The sequence below is a fragment of the Accipiter gentilis genome, chromosome 20 (genome assembly GCF_929443795.1).
Source record: "Accipiter gentilis chromosome 20, bAccGen1.1, whole genome shotgun sequence".
NCBI lineage: Eukaryota > Metazoa > Chordata > Aves > Accipitriformes > Accipitridae > Astur > Astur gentilis.
Genome location: NC_064899.1, coordinates 11,346,660 through 11,366,222, shown reverse-complemented (window position 1 = coordinate 11,366,222; position 19,563 = coordinate 11,346,660). Strand labels below are relative to the sequence as shown.

The 19,563-nt window shown below is 41.1% G+C and overlaps 2 protein-coding genes across 4 annotated transcripts in view; one reads left to right on the top strand and one right to left on the bottom strand.

Moving 5' to 3' along the window:
* The window catches only part of DROSHA (drosha ribonuclease III), a 1,047,543-nt gene that overhangs the window by 92,134 nt on the left and 935,846 nt on the right, over positions 1-19,563 (top strand). The gene's annotated exons all lie outside the window — the stretch shown is intronic.
* The window catches only part of LOC126048570 (cadherin-6), a 102,430-nt gene continuing 91,528 nt past the window's right edge, over positions 8,662-19,563 (bottom strand). Inside the window, exons 9-12 of one of the 3 annotated variants that reach the window (XM_049823746.1) lie at positions 15,293-15,414; positions 14,374-14,491; positions 14,036-14,287; positions 8,662-10,420 (exon numbers count right to left, since the gene is read on the bottom strand). In XM_049823746.1, the coding sequence (XP_049679703.1) occupies positions 9,930-10,420; positions 14,036-14,287; positions 14,374-14,491; positions 15,293-15,414 (983 nt within the window). In that variant the 3' untranslated portion in view covers positions 8,662-9,929. Of the gene's footprint in view, positions 10,421-14,035; positions 14,288-14,373; positions 14,492-15,292; positions 15,415-19,563 lie in introns of those variants that run through there. The other 2 variants (XM_049823748.1, XM_049823747.1) reach the window with 2 other exon arrangements.

The following is a 19,563-nucleotide window of genomic DNA, read 5'->3' as shown; positions in this document are numbered from 1 at the left end:
GACCATGAGTGATAAAGTCTAGGACCGGTGTGAGATGGAGGAGGCAGAGAGAACCTGGCTCTGTACTCCAACTATGAAAAAGCTGAGCCACCAAAATGCCCAGTGGCAAAACAGAGGTGCACCTAGCTCTCTTTTTTGGTTCTGACCGGGATGCCTTCGTACATGGGGGAAAAAAGTACATGAAACGAGGAACAGGGTGAAGAGTGCACCCTCTGCGAGCCACCGGCAAGCAGACTTACAGACAGGGGCCGGTTGGACCCCCAGTTTCTCCGTCTGTCCCTACACTGGCTTCCCCACTCTTTCACTTACCAGAGCTCTTTTATTCAGTCCTCTTTTCAATGTCTTGTTACCGAAGTTTAGGTTTGTTCCTTGTGGGCATTTTTGGGTTTTGTTTCATTTTATTAAAGAAGGTTTGAGAGTTTGTTTGTTCTAATAAGCTGGAGCTGTGATTGGGAAATGGGTTAATCTTGCTTCCAATTAAGATAATTGACATGAAATACCCAACTGCATCCTGAGAGAGAGTGAAATAAGTTCCCCAGCTGAGTTGCGGAAGAGAACAGCTTTGTCTAACAATGTAGGTAGAAGCAGATGTTTAGAAAAACATGTAAAAGCAATCAGGAGGGGATTTATTCATTTGTTTATTAATTAAGATGCATGCATGAGCAGACAGCCAGCAAAGTTTCAAGTTAAGAAAGGCAAAGTTCCAGCAGGGGGTATAAGGCAAGCTGTGTGTAGGTGATTCTTGGGGATTTGTTTTTGGTTTGTTTGGGGTTTTTTTTTCTTTTTATAAAAGAGGAAGCACCCCAAAGCTTTTTGGAAGATTCAGGTCACCATGTCCCCTTGCATATAGTCTTCCTGACTCTGCTCACCTGGTCCTGGTAAGTTTTTTTCTCTTTTGCTTAAATAAAAGGTACATGATAAAGTGCTATCAAACTGTGAGCATCTCCTCAGCTAGTAAACATATACATGGTTTTGTGTGCTCTGTGGTTTGCTAAGGTTAAAAAAATGTAGAAAAAAATGTAGAACGAGTACTAGAGCGACTCTGAAATAGTGAGTGACTGAGGACTTCTGACAATGCTTAAGTTTGTTTTCTAATTTGCAGGGAATAAGGAAAATGGATTCAGCTTTTCTATTTGGAGGGACAGAGATCCTTGGGGATCTGATGAGGGGACAGACAGCTGCTGGGAACCTGTTAGTTGGCAAGGTCATTTTAGAGAAAAGAAAATGTAGAGGGTGGGTATTTGCTAGGTAGCTGGCCGTGCTAAAACTGGGCAAAGATGTACTAGTGCTGGTAAGAAAGAGGAAAGGCTTCAAAGGCTTTGGATAAGAATAGGTAATTTTTTCTTTCTTTTTTTTTTTTTTTTTAAATTGTCTTTACCAACAAACTTGGATATCACTTACAGCATCAAAAGTAACATTATCTGAGATTAAAATTGGAAGGACCAACACTGAATTCACTTGGCTACTCATGTAAGTGATCATTCCTGCAATTTTTATGCAAGTATTACAGTATCACTTAAATGCATTGCTCTTTTCTTTGGTTTCCTTGTTTGAGCTCTCCTTGAAGTTCAACAAGGACTGGCTAAACTGTTTTAAAGTAAGAGACAGTAGGCTTTAATGGCTTGTCTGTCTAACCTGTCTCTGTGATAACTTTGGTAGTATTAATGAAAGATGAATATTGGGGGCTTGTGGTTTCTGTGTTGCTTCTTGGGGGCAGGAGGAGTTATTTTACATAGATAAACCTGGTAAATTAATGTCTGAGAATCAAACAGGATTTCTGAAATGCTAGCCTTTAGTTGCCTTTCCTTTGCGATTGAGGTGTTCTTTGGTATTGTAAGTCAAATAAGAAGATGGGAAATATGGCAGATTCCTCTTTGATGTAAATAAAAGCGGTCGGGTCTTTCTGTCCTGCTTCTGGTACTCGGAGCCTCAGCTCACGTGGAGGGTTGCAGAGCCTGGCCCACCCCTCGGCAGGTGAACAGCCAGGATTCCTGCTGCTGCTACTGTCTTTGTGCAGAAGACGACGAGCTCAAGCTGATGTTTTGTGAAAACTTGTAGGGCTGCTCTAATGCAGAAAGTACCAGAGCCAAGGGGTGGGCTGACCGCGGCCGCTGTGGGCTGGCGCCTGCCAGCGTGTGTCCTCGCTGGAGGCTGCCGAGGGGCAGGAGATGCGTCCTCCGCGTACGGTGCGGCGCTGAGGTTCTGAGGGTTGGTGTTCAGATAATGAGACAGTTAAAACCAAACACTTTCAATTAATACGTAGACCTATGTATTGACAGCCTCATAAACTGCTATCGAGGGTCTAAAAAAGCTGGGTTCTTGGGCTACTCGTACAGAAGTTTTCTTCTGGAGGTCCATCAAAGATTGCAGGTGGATGCTTAGGCTAATTCATCTCTTTGGTTACAAAAGTTACTCGGTTCTTTCATAAACCACGTCTGGGTTTCAGTAGTAAACTGGTCACTTCTTGTGGTTAGTTCTAATGCTTTTGATGAAGTACTGCTTTGTTGTGACCTTTCCTACTCTTTTATTTGTCCTTGTATTTAGGAAGAAATTGAAACGTGATGGAATTTCTGGAGATGTAGACAGATTTTTTTAGTAAAGAAGTGTTAAAATGAATAATTTTCTTTAGAGGTTGTTCTCCTTATGTAAAAAGATATTGCAAATAACATTTGGGGTCTCCATGAGTGAACCAAGCCTTTAAGTCTTTTTTTGGACCTCGTATGATGAAAGGCAGATAACTGAACAGTGCTATTATAAATTATATGAACTTTATATGCTTCAAGGAAGGTGTTCCACACGCTTTACTTTGACAAAGCTCCTGCTGACTTCCTGGGAAACCTTGGCTATGCAAAATGTGGCTTGCGATCCTAGACTAATATCCTCCACATAGTAAGCATCACTGAATGATGCCTTCTGAAATTGTATCGCTCTTTTGGGAGGCCTCACTGGTCACTGAATAGTGACCCTACTGCTCTTACGGCACGTTGCAAGCCAGACGCTTACAAATGGCATTTGAAAGACTGAGTCGATTTACCCCTGTGTCTTAAAGTGATTGCAGAATCTTTTCAAAGGTTTATCTTTATGATAGCATTGTAAATACAAAACCGAGAGTGAGAGAATTAGGAAAAAAAAGCCCCAAGTTAGAAAAAACGATTTATTAAGTAGTATCATATAAATAACTTGTTACAAAAATCAATTTGCAAAAAGGCAAATTCACTCTGTCTGTGAGAAATTGTTGTTCAAATTGGTTTCTCATTAAATCCTTAAATTTCTTTCCCCCCTGCCCCCCACCCCCCAAAAAGAAGCCAGTACAGTGAACAGGAAATATACGGGAGAAGAGTGCACGCTTGCCATCTGACCATAACAAATTGCCCATCCACGCTGCAGAAGAGAGAATCATTCCAGCATGGGTCCCTTTGCAACACAGGGAAGCTTCTAGGTGTAAATCTCTTGGGTGACAAAAATCTTACTGCCCGCGAATGTCCCTCTGTGCTGAGCAGTGACCGGATCCATCCGATGCTGAGGCTCCCTTGGCATAACCAGGGGATGACATCGCGAGAGACTGTGTGGCTGGGGCATGCCAGCAAGTAAATCTTCCCAGGCGGCGGCATCAGTTTCAATTTATGCTTGGAAGTATTTTTAATCAAAAAAAATCAATACCGAAAAGCATTTATTTTAAGGGTTTAAAAATCACAAATCGCAATAGGAGTTTGCCAGATTGATTTCGCTCAGTAACACAGTTAAGATGCACATAGCATTTATTATAAGGCCTTTCTTTTAAGTTTAATTTTTCAAAGCAATGAAAGTAATCACAGAATTAAAACAGTACAGTGATTCTGAAGTTTTTTCATGTGTCAAAATCCAGAACAATTTTGTGTTTGCAGTGTCGTTTCTTTGTTGTGTTCACCTGAATGCTTAATAATTCTATACATTTGTTTCTTTAATAAACACTAAAGTAATAGATCATAGAAAACTAAAAGCTTATAGAAAGTGTCTCCAGGTATATTTACATAAATAGTGCAGTCTCATAGGAAAGGTCAAAAGCCCATGGGAGTGGAAAGAATTTCTCTGTATGCTGGACTTAAGCTTTATTTGTTAAATTGACTTTGTGGAAGGAGAAATTTGAAGTTAGCAGCTCCTTTTTTTCTCTTTTTTTTTTTTTTTTTTTTCTTAAAGAAAGCAAAAGACACATAAAAAAATAAAATAAAAGCAGGTTCCGTAAGTAACTCTATGCATAATATGACAGCTTTGTGGCTTTTAAGTGCCACGGGACTTGCATATGAATGATTACCTCCCCCCCACCCCCCCATGCAATCCGCTTTCTGTTCTTCCTCCTGAAACTCCCAGTTCTCTGACTCTTGTACTCCCTGTAACTCCAGCCATGACTTTTGCATATCCACTGCTGAATTTAATGAACCGTTTGGGAAAGTGTTTAGCGTATGACAAACGCAGGTCTGAGCCGAAAAGTGTAATATTGCAAAGTGATGGGCAGGGTCAAGGTTGTTTCAGCTGTACCTAAATAAAACTACTGAGGGGAGAGACCGACATCAAAACATTGCATTGGCTGCTGTGGTTTTTGCCCTCCCTCTGGAGCAATGCGTGAGGCTGTAGACATTAAATATGCTTTTGTTCCTCTTCTTTAAGTACAGAAACAATCTCTAAGAAAACAAGTCTTTCTGAAGACTAAACTGAAAAAAACCCAAAACCTGTTGTAGCTTTGATATTTATTGGAGGCGGCTGCTGTTCACAGGTCTGGAGGGGTTAGAAGAAAACCCTGCCTTTCACAACTTAATGACTTAGTTCATACTCATTGGAAGCAGCGTAATGACTGTTAATTTGTCAGCTCTCATTTAACAAGGGAGCTCAGCCTACAGTGTTTAATTGAAACACAAATGGGCAGGGAATGGCAGCATCCAGTTGGGACAGTGGTCTTCTGAAACACTTCAATACTGCTTACAACCAAAGGAAATGTGGAGGGATTTAAAACAGATGGTGGCAGGAATAGGTAACACAGCGGTGTTCGCAGAGTTACCTGCCCAGAATCACTGTCCGTAATTCACCCTGCAGAAGGCCATCGAGATAGGTCTGCTGCAGAAATTTAACATGTTTTAATAATAATCATGACAAAGGGACTTTCTTTCCTAGAGAGCTGCATGGAATGGCCTGGATTTAATTTGCTTGGTCTGAAAAAGATGATGTCTGTCTCTCTATCCGTGCAAATCTCCCTCTGGCTGATGTCGGAAGCGTGAAGGTGTTAGAAGTGACTGTGCACCATTGGCCCTGCTCAACATGGATAAATCTGGTTTTGAAACATGGCCAGCTTCCAACGTGCATTATTCCCTTCTTTTTATTCATACTGTATGTGTGCAGACACACATGCCCAAAGCCATTTCTCCCTTCTCTACTTCTTTATGACCGTTCTGCTTTTTATGGTACTCCAGATACTCAGTTTGTTGGGTTTTGTGGGATTTTTTTGTTTTTGTGACAGAGAAATGGAAACGTTGTGCCTTGTAATGGAGACCGCTACTTCCAAGACTGGATTGTTTGAAGGTTGTCTCTCCCATTCACATTTAACAGCCAGGAAATACCTGTCCATAGAAGGAAGTAAGACCTGACAACTAACAAAATAAAAATATGACAGAAAAATATATCTGTTTCTTAGGACAACTTTAGAAAATACTGCTTTTGGTACAGGTGAAGTGTTGTACTCAGAATCTTTCCCAGCATTTTGGTTTTTTACCAGCGATAAGTAGAAAACACGGACAACTTGTTTTTCTCATGGTTAGACACAGCTCCGTCTATGTCGGGTGTGGGAACACATCCCAGTCATGCAGTACTGTTGGTAGAGCCCTGTGGAAACACCCAAATTCCCTCGTCTGGAGCTCACTGCATGTTTCTGCCTCAGCTCTCTTCCAAGTGCTTGTCTACACAGAGAGACGCCCTGGCACGACTGCATTGGAGGTACGTGCTGCCGTGTCTCCCCATACTGGTGCTGCTGCGAGATAGAATCAGTGTTAACCTGAAAGAATAATTTTTCTGGAGTAAAAAAAAATCATTTTTCTGGAATAAAACGGCTGTTTTGGGAGCTGGGATGAAACAGCTATACTAGAAACCTTATTCCATTTCAAGTGTAGAGATGTTATTGTTCTGCAGTAGCAAGGCTGGAAAAGTCTCCCATGTAAACATGCCCCTGTTTCATGTTAACTCCACTGAGTTCCTTGGTACCTTTTAATAGGTCCCCCGGTGTTAGATCAGATGTTTTTACAAATTAAAAGCCGACCGCGTTGCTCATCTCTCTACCTGGCTTAGCTAAACTTCATAATAATATTTCTTCTTCTCAAATATGTGTGGTTTTAAGAAAAGCAGGCTTAAAACAGCCTTGAAACCCACTTCATAGCCCATAGTCTAACACTTGTTTATCTATGAGTGACGATTCTAGCGTTGTTAAATACTCGGTTCTATCATCTAGCACGCCGGCATGCAACAAAGTGCAAAGAAATACTACTGCAAAGTTTTGTATTCACTGCAATATGGCACTTTCAATATTTAATATGCAGTACTGATTTTATAAATTGCACTTTGTGGTACTGCCAAGCAAGAAGAAAAGACAGAATTGAACTCTTCTTGCTGTGTGAGAGATGCTAAATCTGTCTAATTTGCAGGAAAAACTAGACCTTAAAACCTAGATGCATAAATAATAATTTGGATGCAAGTTTGCCTTGAATTTTCCTAGAAGAATCCATTTGCTATTCAGGCACCCTAATTGTGGTGACATAACATAATTTTATATATAATATATATACACAACAGGCACGAGTAGCCACTCTCTATTATTTACTGTGTCACTCAATGGACAAGATAAAACCAGTTTTCAATTAAAAGAAAAAAGAAAACCAAAAAAACCCCTTGCGCTTGGACTGCTACTAACAATCACTAAATCGGACAAAATCACTGTACAACCATAGGAAAGTAGTTACAAGGAGATCGGCGATCCTCCCATCTTCTTATTCCACCCCAAAGAGCAACTAATGCACGTTTACCTGCAGGGTGGCCCAGCCCTTTCGGGGTGCGAGGTCTGGCTTCGGTCAAGCGACGGTTGGTCCCTCTTCCCCGCGAGCAGCGAGCAGGGCTAAACACGCGTGCGGTCCCACAGCCGCCTCTGCCATCCCCTCCGCACGTGGATCTGCTTCCTCGGGGCCGGAGGAGGGGAAGGGGCAGCTCACTGGCTCGCTTTGGGCGTCCAGCTGGACTCCGGGGTTGAGGCGATTCGCTCGAGGCCACCCCACGCAGCAAAGGGTGAGACGTTAGGGAGCTGTTTGGAAGAGCGCCCGAGGGATATTCTGCCTCCACCGACTCTGAGGAGAGCAGCCCAAAGTGAGGGACCTGGGACGGGTGACGCTGAGCATCTGCTGCTCCTCCACGTGGCTGAAACCCAGGTGGTCCCTCCTGGGTGCCAGAGCCGGGCTTCAGGCAGTCTGCCTCCCGGTTGCTCCGATTTCAAGGAAGCTAGACTTTCAGAGGCTTTTATAGTCTTAAAGGACTGAGGTGCCCTCCGAAGGGCATAATAAGGGCCTAGACGTGCCATTGCCACCGTGACGGGAGCGACAGGCTCAGCCCCGCTAAGCGATGGAGTTGGGCACCTCGCTCTGCTGGACTGGAGCACTGGGAGAGGTCTCCACCAGGGAGACTGGGGGCTCAGGACCCTTGGAAACTCTGGGCCCCTCCACTCTGAAAACCCAGCTATCTATCATGCTGGGCCGTTAGCTGCCTTGCCCTAAACCTGTAAGTGTGCTCCCCACCGCAAACGAGTCCTTCCCAGTCCCAGCTGGGCACCACAGCGTGGCTGGCTCATCCTCTTCACTGTGAGCTGGGTCGCAAGACACGACATTACGTCATCGTGCTTGTAAAAGTCTAACGTTCGGGAACCTTACTGCTCTCTCTAACTCTCTAGGAGTGATGAATTCTAGGGATTAATTTTTCATCCCTTTTAATTTTCTGTTTATTAACTTTTTTTCCCTTTGCTCTTTATTTTTAGAGTAAATTGGAGCTGCTGTTTAGTTTTCAAACTGATTCACTTTAGATTCGGGGGAGGGGGAAAGTAGATGCATGCTTGTAATTCTGGTATTAAGTATTGTTTCAAAATTAAATAAATGAGATTAGTTAAGTAAGAGCTATACTAAAAAAAAAAAAGTTCCTTCTTTCCTTGGCACAGTGCCATGGGCTGTGTCCCTGCTTTGGGATACAGGGTGGCTTTTAGCTGCTGGAATTGGATATGTCCCCTGGCAGTGCCTTAGGGTTTTCTCCAGATAGCCTCTCCTGGCTGGCTGGATTTGAAGAGCAGCAACTGCATGTGTTTGACAATCCAACAGAAATACTTAGTGGTGCACAAGATATAAAGAAAATTGTTTTGGCCTGAGACTATGGCATCTTCCCCCACTCTACACCGGACAAAAATTACTTAGCTTGGCAAAGCAGATAAACACACACAGAGAGACTTGTGATTAAAATTTTGGTGAAGTCTTTAACAACCCTGGCCCAGTAATTTATTTTTAAAAATGAGTTATAGTTATAAACCCTACTTTTCAGGCCACTGGAATGACAATTGATTCTTGCTTACTTGTGCATTCAGGGCTTGAATCGGGGCGGGGGGAGAAAACAAACACCTGAAACAAGAGAATTTAGGTCCTCTGGCAGAATGCCAGCATTTTCCATCTCTAAAGCATTTTCCAAACGACTTGGATAATTCTTGCAACATCCTGATGAGGTAGGCATTACTTCCCCACTTTACAGATAGAGAAACTGGGCAGAGAGTCAGTCGGGAACTCACCCTGGGCATCCCGGCAGGGAAGGTCAGGACAAAAGAAGCATTTTCCTCCTTTGCGGTTGCTGCTTTTGCCCCAGTGGGTGGCAGTCTCCTTGAGGCTACTGCTCCCCTCCTGCACACGAGAACAGGCAGAAGTGGACGGCTGGGAAAAGCCTGACTCCCACCTCCCCAGTGCAGTGGCCGTCGCTGAACTGATGTGCAGGGGGAGGCCGACTGAAGAAGTACAAAGGAAAACACAGTTATGATCTGCTACTTCCTCCAAGTCATGATCTAATCTGGTGTTGGAGTAGATGGTTTTCCCCATATCACAAGGCAAGTCTGGGTTAGAACTGGGAAACCATCTAAGAACTGGATATTGGGGCTACTGACCACACACACATGCACGCACACGCATCTCTCCAGCAATGCTAGGTCAGAAGAATATATACATAGCAGTCAATGAACTATATATATATATGTATGTTAGTATGATTCAGTGCATTGGGGGCAAGAGTGAGTTCTAGTAAAACACTTAGGTTTAAATGACCGTTGGCCTTTCTACCCTCCTCATGAGTAAAATACATGTTTGATGTTTTTTCTCAGCTTACTCTACTTGTATAATAAACCTCCATTCCATCACCACTACTTTTGACTATAATACATAGGGTAAACTAGGGTACCTCATTACATTGGGATGTGCAATACACAATCGGCAGAGCAGTCGTCTGAGCTGAATAGTCCAAATACAAGTAAAAAGAGCAAGTGAGCTTAAACAGTAATATACTCCAATTTACAATATAAGCAGAACAAGTAAAAATATTGCTCCCCATCTGATCCTTTTTTTTCCCCTCCACTACTGCCGTGCCTGTAAGATTGGCTTGGTAAACTGGATGCACTAAAAAATAAGAATTTTGCCTCTTGGAAGCTCATAAAATGACGCTAGAAAAAGTTTTCTGATGGCTGAGCCACACAGACTGCAGTCATTAGACAATTTGAACGGGTAGAACAGAGAACCCCTTCACACAGCTGTGGAGAAATAGAAAGAAATAGCCACTTCACATATCTTAATGCTGTTTCTGAAAATGAGGAAGGGAAACAAAAAAGAAAAAAAAAAAAAGGCAACATATTAAGAGTCTTTGTCACTGTCCATTGCGCCATACATATCTGCCAGCTTTTTAAACCGAGGCCCCCAGTCACTGAGGTAATCGTAGTCCTGATCTCCGTCCGTAGTCACCGACTCCAAGGAGCTGAGGGACTCGGCCACAGAACCATTACCTTCGTACGCGTAGGTTGCTAACGAGTCATACGGGGGTGCCGTTGGGTCTGTATCGTTTTCCTTTAACCTTTGGTTAATGAAATCTCTGACATCCGTGTTATCTCGCGCTGTTGCAGTCCGCCGTGGCATAAAAAGTGTTTCGGGCACAATGTCTCTGCGTAATTTATTATCGTCTATGGCTTCGGGATTCCTCAGCGTGCCAATATCAAATGCCTGGGTGTCTTCCTCTCCACCACCTTCATCGTTATAGCTGACAATGTTGTCTCTGATGTCTTCTTTGGAAATAATCAAAGGCTCTTTTTTCCGCTGCCGTCTCAGTGCTGTAAACAGCACCACTGTAACTGGAAACAAAAATAACAGGGGAAGCGAAAGGGAAAGGTTAATCCCTAACTCCATTAAAACCCAAAAGAAATGCTGCACCTCTGCTCAAATTCGAAGTCTTAAAAGATGTTTTGCAAACCTGCAAATGTGCACATCAGGTTTTCAGGCTGTGCTTGCTCTGCCTGCGAGTACCTTGGGAGATGAAATGGCATGGATATGCACAAGGAGAAAGGAGACGTCAAGCTTGTAAGAAGCCAAGTGGAGCGTCTTTTTGTCAGTAGGCACATTTTCACCCAGAGTCATACAGCAATTTTGTTGCCTTGAGAACAGAACTAGCTGCATGAGAGTTGGGAAGGAAGAAATGCTTTCTCCAAAATAAGTAGCATCAGATGTTATTTACCTTGAACTCCTGGGACGAGATGCAACTTGTGCTATGGACAAGGCTAGTATCTACTGGGCTATGACAAAAGGTTAGCAAAGTCGTATTTCAAGATAAGTAAATCTATTCTCCTCTGCAAAAAAAGCTTGGAGTATGGAGTGGATTTTCAGCCAGCACAAGGTCCCAGTTTTATTAACTCCCCGGGCATGTTTTTACAATGTACGTCACCTTAAAAAAGTACAGGGTTTAAGCGTTAGACTGATGAGATATGGTAATGGTATTTTTTAATCTGACAAAAGCATGAGATTTCTCAAACAGATATTTTATGCCTTTTGTTCTAAAGTGTGTGTGTTTGTTTACATATATTTTTCATTTATTTGGAGGGCAGAAACTCTTTCCAAGGCCCTGATCCAAATTTAAATATTTTATAATGATCACCAGTACTGTTCGAGAAGTGAGCACAGAGGGTGGAAGGGGATATGTTCAATACTTTATTTCCTTTTGAAGCTAATTTCAGATTTCTTAGCTGGATTCTACCTTAAGATGGCAAATGGTTGACTATTTACAAATGAACAGCAGCAAGGAGCAGGGCTGTATTACTACCGTCTCTGTTGCTTTGGTAGTCTGAGGTCCACAGTGCCCAGTATTTCAGCTCTGCTGTGCAAACTCCAAGAAAAGACACATCTTACTGTCTTTATAGATCTTTCAAAGCAAAGCAAATCAGAAAATGCCTAAACTCATTGATATGAGATAATAAGGTGGATCAAAATTATCTTTCATGTCAACTGTGTTTCTAAAATGGTGTGTGAGCCAAAGCACAGTAACTGTTAAAGACTTTTTTTTTTTTTTTTGGCAGTCCCTTCCTCGTTTGTAACCCTTTTAAGGGCAATGCAATGGACTAAGGACATCCCCAAAAGAAAATTTTAGCCTACTGAAACTTGTCTTTCTTAAATTCCTTTGACAGACAAAAAGCGGGGGATTTTTTGTTTAAATGATGGGCTCCCCTGCAGGACTGCTTCTATAGGTGTGCTCAAGCATGTTGTGCAAGGGTCTCATACTCTTTCTCTCCATTGACTATGGAGGGATCCCAAGAAGAGAGGATAAAGTAGGAAAATGCTCTAATTCCTGCTATGTCTTTACAATAGGAATAATGTAAGTAAGGGAGAAATCTGTAATGTGAGTTGAAAGGAGATAAGTGAGGCGGTGAAACTGAAGGAATTAGGAAAGCTGGTTCAGATAGTGAAAGCATCAGGCTCTCACCCTAATGGTGAGGATTTACTTACAGTGTCACGTAATCTGAGTGATGATTCTTTGTGCTGCTATGCAAAAATGCAGTAAAAGAGAATTCTCTTCCTTAAGAACATAAAGCTGGGCCACTATATGGGAGGACTGAGGGAAGGTCTATCTGAGAGAACAGAGATAGCTGGAGAAAATTTTGGAGAACTTGAAAGACACAGTGTTGATTTTGAACGGGCTTCCAGAAGAGCAACTGGTAGAACAATCTTGAGAAAGCATAGGAATGATAGTTTTTACATTGAAGGGTTGCTGAAGTATCTCATTAACAAAAAAGGTGTTACACAGAACATGTAAGGATGAGACTTTGATAATTATGTCACATCTCTGATACTTGGATTTTCTTATTTTGTGCTGAACTTGCAAGCAAAAAAACCCATTAGAAGTTCTATGTTAAAGTACATCACCTTTATTTGCATGTCAGTGTTTAGCAGTATCTGAGGCCTCCTGATAAGCCGCTAGACTTACTCAAACTGCAAATAAACTTAGCAATTTACAGGCATTTTTTGTTGTTGCTAAACTTTAAGTTGTGGTTCAGGGCTGCCCAGAGTATTGTTTTTCACTCAGTAGTGGTTGCACATGCAAACCCTGCAACCAGCCTGAAAATAGAAATTTATATAGCTGAGTTAATTGAAAATCTGCTTATGGTGCATGGTGGCGTGAGCAGTAATTGACATAAAGTGCTGCTTAGCACACAGAATCAATTATTTTCGATTGACATAAAACAGGAAATCGTTTAATGTCAGATTGATATTAATGAGCACAGTTGTACTAACGAGTACAAGACTACCTGCAGCATTAGATTTCTTTTTCTGGTAAGGAGCTTGATACAAAGTGAGCTCAACCCTTAGAGGCAATGATACCATGTTTTGAAAAATGAATTTAATGGTAAATTAAGGGTAAGATTGTTATTGTGGGAATCTTTTCTGAAAATGGGATAGTACTTACTTGGGCAAGCCATGACTACATTGTTGAAGTCTGAGAATCACAACGTGGTCTTTGACTCATCACTGAAGAGGGAAATTTTGTTAATAGTAAAGATTGGGATGAATCCACAGTGGTGATGAGCATGTCCAAGGAAATTACGAGTATGGTAGAAAGAAGTGGAATCACTGAGGAAACATTTCCTCCCGTTTGACCCTACTGCTATAAAATTGGTCTGACTCCTGTCTTTCGTGGCCAGACACTAAAGGTGTCTCCCCGAGAGCTGCCCATGTTGTATTGTACAGTTCTCCCCAGATGAACAGACTATGGCTAGTGGCCGAGGGACCAATGGGCTCTGCTTGCTGTACAAGAGGGGTGGAACCTGAGTGACAGGGATGTGAGAGATGTTGCAAGCTGTCCTTATTTTTATATAAAACTAAATGTTGACCACCTGTAAGTGCTTTAGCCAGAGATCTGTACATCCTCCACGCTCAGGATCCAACCTCCTCATATTCACATGTGCCTGAAAGAGAGAACCCTGCAGCTTTTGAGAGAGTGCTTTAGTACCCAGACCATTTCAGCATCCTTTTCCAGCAGAATGGAAGCACCGAGACTTGCTTCTCCTCAGTTTAGACACAGGAAGTTAATTGTTTAAAACTAAGTTACCTGGCCTCCTTACGGTCAACAGAAAGAGACGGACACCTGCAGAAGGTGTTTAGTCTGGTCCACCCCAGATACCAATAAGGGGATGGCATGATGAATCCCCACTCTACAGGTGCCTGTCTCTTTCCATTGACCGGAGGGTGCAGCCCAGCTGTGTCCTCTTGCTTGGCCATTGCTAACTTTTAGATAACTAAGATCAGATAGGATGTGTTCTCTACACCATATCTGTAGCAGCCCTCAGAGGAAGAAACACAATAATATAAACGCAGGATAAGACAAGGATGTCTTTGCTTTGCTCTTGTCGTAGCCTTGGTATAATCACTTGTAGAAATGCAGAATAACCATGAAAGGAACAAAATGCTTCTGAGCTACTTACCAAGTAATATAATGATACAGAGAAGAATGGCAATAAGAGCCCCAGTGCTAAGACCAGTAGGATGAATCAAGGCTTCTGCATTACAGGACAACATCTTTCCTCGATGGTCACAAGCACATACTCGAATAGTCACCGTTTCAGTGCTGCTCTGGATAGGATAGTCATTGTCTGATATTACCACTGGCAAGAAGTAGGTACTCATTTCATGCCGGTTATATCTGGTTTTTCGGGTGAAAATCCCTGCTGTGTTGTCTGGAAACACAAAGCATGCATCAAATCTTCATCTGAAGACTGAAACAAGGATGAGATAATAAAGAAAAGTCTTCCTAGAAATTCACCTCTGTTGTCCTGTAGTGTAAAGTTTGAGCTGCTGGCTGCCTCGGGAGCTAAGGAGAATGAAAACTGATGTCCACTGTAAGAGTCATCTTTATCAACAGCACTTAATGTTTGTATCAGCTGAAACAACAAGAACAAAATTATCTTCAAATTCAGTGGACCTTATGCTTATTTATGTACTCTAGGATTGTAAAGCAATCTTATTGTATTAATTTTTTCTTTCTGCTTTAAGGCAGCTGCTGCTGCTATGGTGAGGTATAGAAAAGTGGTCTGTGTGCTGCTGATGCTGTTTAGGATCACCATGCTATTGTGTCCTGTGCCATCAGCCAGTAACATAATGAGTTTGAAAGTTGGCAGGAAAATCGTGTTGAATTCAAGAGCAGGCTTGGGTTGATGCCACTCCAAATGGGTAGGATACCTTTGTATGTGACAAGCAATAGAGATGAAAGGTAAGACAGTCCAAGCTGTACATTTATCTACCCAAATCTCATGTCACAGGAGTTGTTTGGCTGAACCTTCCAAATTATCTGCTACTTTGAACCATTTAGTAATAGGACCGGTAGAGTGAGAGTTATCTGGCAGAGAATAGTTATGTCACAGACAGGACCTGTAACAGTTATGGACCTGAAATTGTTTTTGAAGGAGACAGTGGAGGTGCCTGAATAAAGCAGAGAATCACAGAATAAAAATGAGTCAGGGATAACAAGGTGCAGTACAGAAAACAACAGTCTAAAACATACTGACACATTAGCTGAAAGAATACTAAGTGTAATCAGGTACTATGCAGCCACTGTTTAGTTTAATTTTGCAAAACTGACAGTTTGATGCAATGCAAAGTATACGTCTTGATGAGGTGATGCAAGAGTAACAGCAAAGCTCAATTAATTTGGACTATTTTCTTAGTACAAGCAGACAACACACCTGTTCTGCCTTTGCATTTTCACAGACGAAGGTCTCGTAAAACATGGCAAACTCTGGAGCATTGTCATTTACATCCAAAACCTTAATGAACACTGGGACACGGCTGCTTTGTTTTGGGTTGTCTGAAATAATAAAACCAGAAAGAATAGAGATTTTGTTTAGCCCAGCTACTGACTCAGTGCAGGAGAAGGAACAGACAGACTTAGGGGGTCATTGCCTTAATTCTTCTCACTCACAACACTCCACTTATATTCTGTTGATTTCTGGGGAATGTGTTACGGGGTGAATTCCACAAAATCGTGCTGTGTTATCACTACTCCGATTCTGTGTAAGCTAGACAGTTAAGATTGGGTAGGAATACAGGATTTACACATTCCTTTGAACACTCCAAGTATGATTATGAATGTATGCATGTATATATACAGTACTGGAATTAAATTTAATCTATTTATTAGCCTAACTGATACAGTTTGGTGGCAACAAAGTTTCTAGAACATAATCCCTTCCTTAACTCTGAAACAGAAAGACTGAAGAGTTTGAAGATCGGATTGAGTGTTTTTTTCCTCTCTACCCATTATAGATAATATACTGTCTCCTACAAACCTCATGGCAGAGTTCCTTAGGCTACCATGATTACCATTATATTATATAAATAGTAACTGAGGCTGTGATCACAGATATTTTCTAATCTGTTGTGAATTGATTTGGCTGATATTCTAGAGTTAACACTAAAATGTACCAGCTGAAGCATTCTGTAGAATCTGCAGACCCCCATATGTGAACATGGTTTTCTCCCTATAAGGACTGTACGGTGCCAAGAGATTGAATTTGACAAGGATATTCCTGAGCATAAAATACTGATGAAACTATTGTCATCTTTCTAGATAAAAATGAAAACATTTGGAAATGCACCACATTTTATAGATCCTTCCTTTTCCTGTTGCACTATTGGTCCTGTTGGACCATTCCTTTTCCTGTTGGGGGAAGACAGGCTTTAGTCATGAAGATACACAAAATAAATAAGAAAGAAAGGCAACAGGCATCAACCTTGTCTAGGAGCCATGAAAAGTGAAATAGGCAAGATTCAGAGGCAAAAAGTCACACCATAACAACCACTGACTCCTAAAAGGCACAAGATCTGCCCCCAAACTAATTTGTCATCACCAACCAAAAGGAAACCAAGAGACATTGCCAGGACGTGATCTGTGCTCCCTATCGCACGAAATATTATCTAGGCCAGGTCACGCAGACCGACCCACCTCAGTGCCTGGGAGTATGTGGGTGTGGGAACGTGAGAGAGTAAAATCTATGAGGGAATGTGTGTGATTGAAATTAGTTTCATTTAAAATAAATACCTTCCCCCTCCCCTTCATGAGGGCTCACACTGAGTTTTGCTACGTTAACTTCCTACCCATGTCAATATAATTTATTAATGCATTTTAATCTATGATACAAGTGGAAAAAAAAAGTGCAATAAAATATAGGTCTAAGACTCTGTATGCTTCTACAAGCATTCATTATACTAGCTTGTTGAGTTAGGCTTTAATAAAAGTCCTATTACTGTGTTTATCATACTTTTATAAATTTGAAAATGCCTTCTCCAAAATTGGCACTGTATATTTGTATTACAGAGTTCAGTCATTTGGACAAAATATTGTGCTTTAAAGCTCCGCAGCCCCATTGAAGTTAATATGATTCCATTAGGCATAAACCACTTTCTAATATGAACCATAGGGATAAATTCATTCAATGTCTAAAATAACAGTTTATGTATAATATAGACTATGCTGAATTCTATGCTAAAATACATCAATACAAATGTTGAACTTTTATAATAGGCAGAAATCAAAGGTACTCGTTTGAAGTCACAGGACTATTGGCAAGACTATTTTATAAGGGCATACCTTTCTAACAAATACATTCAAACATATTGGCAAATGTCTTTCTTCTCCTCTCAAGAATTACGATTGTTTTCTTTCCTGCTTTTTGAACCATGAACTACGTATTTTCATTTTACTTCTAGGTGCTTAAGATTCTCATGATGTAAAGTAATACTATAGTAAATAGAAGCTTCATAAAAACTCTATGGACGTCGGCCTTTTTTCTGATTTAATGGAAATGTAAGTCAAAATATACGTATGTGTCTTTGAGTCTTTTTTTTGTCATCTTTCAAATTATTTTTGCAAACTAATGGATGTAGGTTAATTTGTTTGCATTATACTTTAATTACCGCTGGGCTTCATCTCCAAAACCAGCTCCACAGACTCAACAAACTGCTTAAATTTACTCTTCTCTATAGCTGTGTGGTTTCTGTTTAGCCAGCTACCAAACTGTTGAAGTGTGTTTTTTTCTGAATACAGCCTCAAAGTCCTGCCAATATTTGATTTTACCCTTAAGTAATAAGTAAAGAATATTTAAAAATACTCTGGGAATTCTCTCTGGTAAATCAGCTGTAATTCTGCAGCCGTGAATCACTAGCCCTGTGTACTCAGTTTTATTGCCAGTTTGCCTTCTGACTATAGCAGATGTACTGACCTAGTGTTTCACTATTTGTCTGCAATATTCACAGAGTGATTCTCCAGGCTGCTGAGCAACTGCAGCTCATACTGGTGAAAAAGAAGAACATTAAAAAATGGAGCTATCTACGCTTACTGACAATTCTAGACAATTAAAGGCAAAACAACTTGCATATTTTCAATTTTTTTCTACTGTAAAATGAAATCAAGAACAGTCATCTCTGAAAGGTGTTTTTCTTTATGACTTTATAATTTTTTTAAAACTTTTTTTATATCAAAGGCAGCACCCATCCATCTAAACACACATCCTGCCTGTAACTTGACTGGATATTTCTTTTAGATTACTTCAGTGAAACATACCTAGAGTTTGATGTGATGGTATGTCACTGAGAGCAGTGATTAGCTGGGATTTAGTGGAATGGGACTTTAGCTAGCCTCGCTAGAAATTACTGGTTTCAGCTAGGAACATTAAGCAGTGGCGCTTTCCAGTCTAGTCTCTTGAGACAAAAATTAGTGAGATAGCCTGGATCAGACCAAGGCTTGTTTAAACAGTAGCTGCGTTTCAAACATGAAATTTTCCTTTGGAAGGCATCTACCCCAGTTATGCCAAATTTGGTCTAGGCTCAGTGAAGCAGAGCCTGGGAAGTAGCTTGTTGCAGCCTGGAAGGATTCAGACTAAAGAGGTATGGTAATTAAGACAGAAGCCTGTGTCAGACACAAAAGGTTTAGTTGAGAGGGTTTGGCCCACTAGAAGGTCTGTCCTTAGAGAAGGAGGCAAGAAACTAAAAGAGTATCTCTCATAGATGCTAAATTGGTTTTCAGACAGTATACAATTGTCTATACTGCATATTATTTCAGCTCTGCTGGGATCAATGCAAGTGTGCTTCCTAAATGCACTTGCTATTCTTTCCTTTTTAGGTGTTTATTTTTCCCCTCCTCCTCTACTCAGGAGCTCAGTCTACAGTGTACAACTCTTGACCCTAGATCACTCCTTCAAAGACTTAACAGAAACACAAACACCTGACTAACAGTCAGCCAGAAGTCAGTTTGGTATGCTGAAACCACATACCCAGCTTTAAAAGGTGGAAACTTTCCAGAGAGGGAGGAAACTGTTGAGACACATCATTCCTGTAGGCTCTAGCCCACTACTCTTTTGCATAACCCCATCTCCTTGCCTCAACAGCATTGTTTCATATCAGTTTTCAGTTTTAAAAAGACCTACAGAATAAAGAAATCTGGAGTCAAGTACTCCTTAGTTACACTCTTCTCACCATTCAGCAGCCAACTGAGCCATATACCCCTACACACAATGTAAGAAGGTAAAGCTTACATTGTCTCAGAAAATGTTCATAAAAAAAAGAAGCCATTTAGCCTCTGAGTTGCACAAAGACTTTGTGACAGTTATAGAACTGGTGTTCATATTAGATCTAGCTACCATTCTGCCACGCTTCGCTATCATAGGTACTGTGACTGCAAAACCAAATCGAATTGCGTTCCCTAATATTTAAGCATGTCACATGCTTGCAGTTAATGTCTTAAAATAAAGAGAATTATTTATTAAGGCCATCTACAATACACGTCCTTTTCTAGATCTTTGGCATTTCAGCTCCTAAAATCAACACGACTAGTATTATCACAAGATTAGTTCTTCTGAGCAATCCTAAACTAAGTGACAGTTTGATTTGTAACTATTGCTCACAATTTTGAAGGATGCGAAAGAGGTTAAAAATGGAAAACCTTAAAACTGTTTAAGAT